We start from the raw sequence: 3,369 nt of genomic DNA, 5'->3' as shown, positions 1-3,369 counted from the left end.
GTCTTCAAGCTGGCACTGGACAAGCACCTAAAGTCAGTTCCTGATCAGCCGGGCTGTGGCTCGTACGTTGGTTTGCGTGCAGCCAGCAGCAACAGCCTGGTTGATCAGGCTCTGATCCACCAGGAGGCCTGGTCACAGACCGGGCCGCAGGGGCGTTGACCCCCGGAACTCTCTCCAGGTAAACTCCAGGTAAACTGGCCACTCAGACCCATTCTTTCATATGTAGGCCTACCAGTTATCTCCTTCAAGACTGGAAGCCACTAGAATTTTGGAGTAGTATTATAGGACCAACACTGGTTTCTAAGCCCTATTACTGTATCATGGGACTGACAGTGAATGAGTTAAAAGTGAAAATTTTATTTAGTGAAACATGTGATAATAGAAAAAAATCTTTTCTTGTTCGGTATGTTGTGTTGGTAATTGTGGAATATTGTACTATACTGACTCAGGTTTTTATTGCAGAAGTATTTTGTGGAAGACTACCAGGTTGTGTCTTGCCAGACACTATATCTTCAGTACTTCAAGAAGCACCAGTGTGTCTTGAACAACAACTGCAGGTTGTGTCTTGCCAGACACTGTATCTTCAGTACTTCAAGAAGCACCAGTTGTCTTGAACAACAACTGCAGGTTGTGTCTTGCCAGACACTGTATCTTCAGTACTTCAAGAAGCACCAGTGTGTCTTGAACAACAACTGCAGGTTGTGTCTTGCCAGACACTATATCTTCAGTACTTCAAGAAGCACCAGTGTAAGTGTCTTGAAGAACAACTGCAGGTTGTGTCTTGCCAGACACTGTATCTTCAGTACTTCAAGAAGCACCAGTGTGTCTTGAACAACAACTGCAGGTTGTGTCTTGCCAGACACTGTATCTTCAGCACTTCAAGAAGCACCAGTTGTCTTGAACAACAACTGCAGGTTGTGTCTTGCCAGACACTGTATCTTCAGTACTTCAAGAAGCACCAGTGTGTCTTGAACAACAACTGCAGGTTGTGTCTTGCCAGACACTGTATCTTCAGTACTTCAAGAAGCACCAGTGTAAGTGTCTTGAACAACAACTGCAGGTTGTGTCTTGCCAGACACTGTATCTTCAGTACTTCAAGAAAGGCAACACTGTTATTCTTGTGAATTTGTAACTTGCCAAGTATTGCTAATTAAACAATTTTGTTTTTGATATTGGGAATTCTATCTAAATATCCATTGCAGTTAATACATCAATACAAGTTACTAAAACTGTAATTAATAATTTTCAGAAAAATCTATTTAATAAACACAAGAGAAAATAATAATACAAATGTTGTTGAGTGTATCTGCAGTGTTCTAGTACATTAATCTTTTGACACAAAATAAAAATTATGATAGTCTTTTAACACAAAATATAAATTTTATTGTTGCACATAAGTAGAAAAAGTTTTCCTGAATGTATCTTAACATGGAAATATGTGCATAAGAAAAACTGTGTTCAGTGTCCTAAATAACTAAAAAAAAAATTCTTGAAATAGACAAGTGAGTACATAAGGAAGGTTAACTATACCTCTGTTGTATGAATAAAATATTTTAAATGAAATATCTTCATTTAAAAAATATGGAGAAACATAAAGAACATAAACGCTATCAATGTTCAGAGTGTCTGAAATGTTTTAGTAAAAAATACAGTCTTGTGAAACATATGAGAGTACATACAGGAGATAAACCATATCAATGTTCAGAGTGTCTGAAATGTTTTAGTAAAAAATACAGTCTTGTGACACATATGAGAGTACATACAGGAGATAAACCATATCAATGTTCAGAGTGTCTGAAATGTTTTATCCAAAAATCCCATCTTGTGTCACATATGAGAGTACATACAGGAGATAAACCATATCAATGCTCACAGTGTCTGAAATGTTTTAGTAGAAAATACAGTCTTGTGACACATATGAGAGTACATAATGGAGATAAACCATATCAATGTTCAGAGTGTCTGAAATGTTTTAGTTTTAAAGGCAATCTTGTGGCTCATATAAGAGTACATACAGGAGATAAACCATATCAGTGTTCTGAGTGTCTGAAATGTTTCTCTGAAAAAAGAAGTCTTGTAACACATATGAGAGTACATACAGGAGATAACCCATATCAATGTTCAGAGTGTCTGAAATGTTTCACTGAAAAAAGAAGTCTTGTAACACATATGAGAGTACATACAGGAGATAACCCATATCAATGTTCAGAGTGTCTGAAATGTTTCACTGAAAAAAGCAATCTTGTGATACATATGAGAGTACATACAGGAGATAAACCATATCAATGCTCAGAGTGTCTGAAATGTTTTAGTAGAAAATACAGTCTTGTGACACATATGAGAGTACATAATGGAGATAAACCATATCAGTGTTCAGAGTGTCTGAAATGTTTTAGTTTAAAAGGCAATCTTGTGACACATATGAGAATTCATACAGGAGATAAACCATATCAATGTTCTGAGTGTCTGAAATGTTTCACTGAAAAAAGAAGTCTTGTGGCACATATGAGAGTACATACAGGAGATAAACCATATCAATGTTCAGAGTGTCTGAAATGTTTCACTGAAAAAAGAAGTCTTGTAACACATATGAGAGTACATACAGGAGATAACCCATATCAATGTTCAGAGTGTCTGAAATGTTTCACTGAAGAAAGCAGTCTTGTGAGACATATGAGAGTACATAATGGAGATAAACCATATCAGTGTTCAGAGTGTCTGAAATGTTTTAGTGTTAAAGGCAGTCTTGTGACACATATGAGAGTACATACAGGAGATAAACCATATCAATGTTCAGAGTGTCTGAAATCTTTCACTGAAAAAAGAAGTCTTGTAACACATATGAGAGTACATACAGGAGATAAACCATATCAATGTTCAGAGTGTCTGAAATGTTTCACTGGAAAAAGAAGTCTTGTGACTCATATGAGAGTACATACAGGAGATTGTTTTACTTGTTAAGGTTATCAGTACCAGAGGTGCTGTTGTTGAGAAGAATGCATTGCTGCTCCAATGTTTTCATTAACTATCTATATACATGTATATGTGATGAGCCAGACTTGAGGGGCTAATGCACCAGAGTGGGTTAACTTTTTATTTGTTGACTGATTACATTCAATTTTGGTGTACTAATAGAAGCTTATACAAAACATTGTTTGACAAATTTTCCAAAAGATCGGCAGAAAAACAAACGAAACAAACAAAATTTATGAAAAATTACATTTGGCAGTGCGCAGGGCCAAAGTGGTATTTGGAAAAGTGGTTTCGGCACTTGTGATTGATAAAACACTTCTAATTCCATCGTTCCTTGTTCATAGTTTTGTAATAAACCTTATAGTCATTCTAAAAAAAACAAAAATAGTTTCTATG

General features: G+C 36.1%; 1 protein-coding gene across 1 annotated transcript; it reads left to right on the top strand.

Annotated features, from left to right (window-relative positions):
- Positions 1-307: 307 nt before the first annotated feature.
- LOC138851696 (zinc finger protein 84-like) lies at positions 308-2,961 on the top strand. The gene has a single exon (XM_070081095.1). It carries the CDS (start codon positions 1,558-1,560, stop codon positions 2,959-2,961), a length of 1,404 nt encoding a protein of 467 aa, XP_069937196.1. The 5' UTR covers positions 308-1,557.
- The last annotated feature ends 408 nt before the right edge of the window (positions 2,962-3,369 follow it).

Source organism: Cherax quadricarinatus, unplaced genomic scaffold (assembly GCF_038502225.1).
Source record: "Cherax quadricarinatus isolate ZL_2023a unplaced genomic scaffold, ASM3850222v1 Contig1659, whole genome shotgun sequence".
NCBI lineage: Eukaryota > Metazoa > Arthropoda > Malacostraca > Decapoda > Parastacidae > Cherax > Cherax quadricarinatus.
Note: the sequence above shows the minus strand (reverse complement) of the source record. Positions and strands in the feature narration are given on the sequence as shown.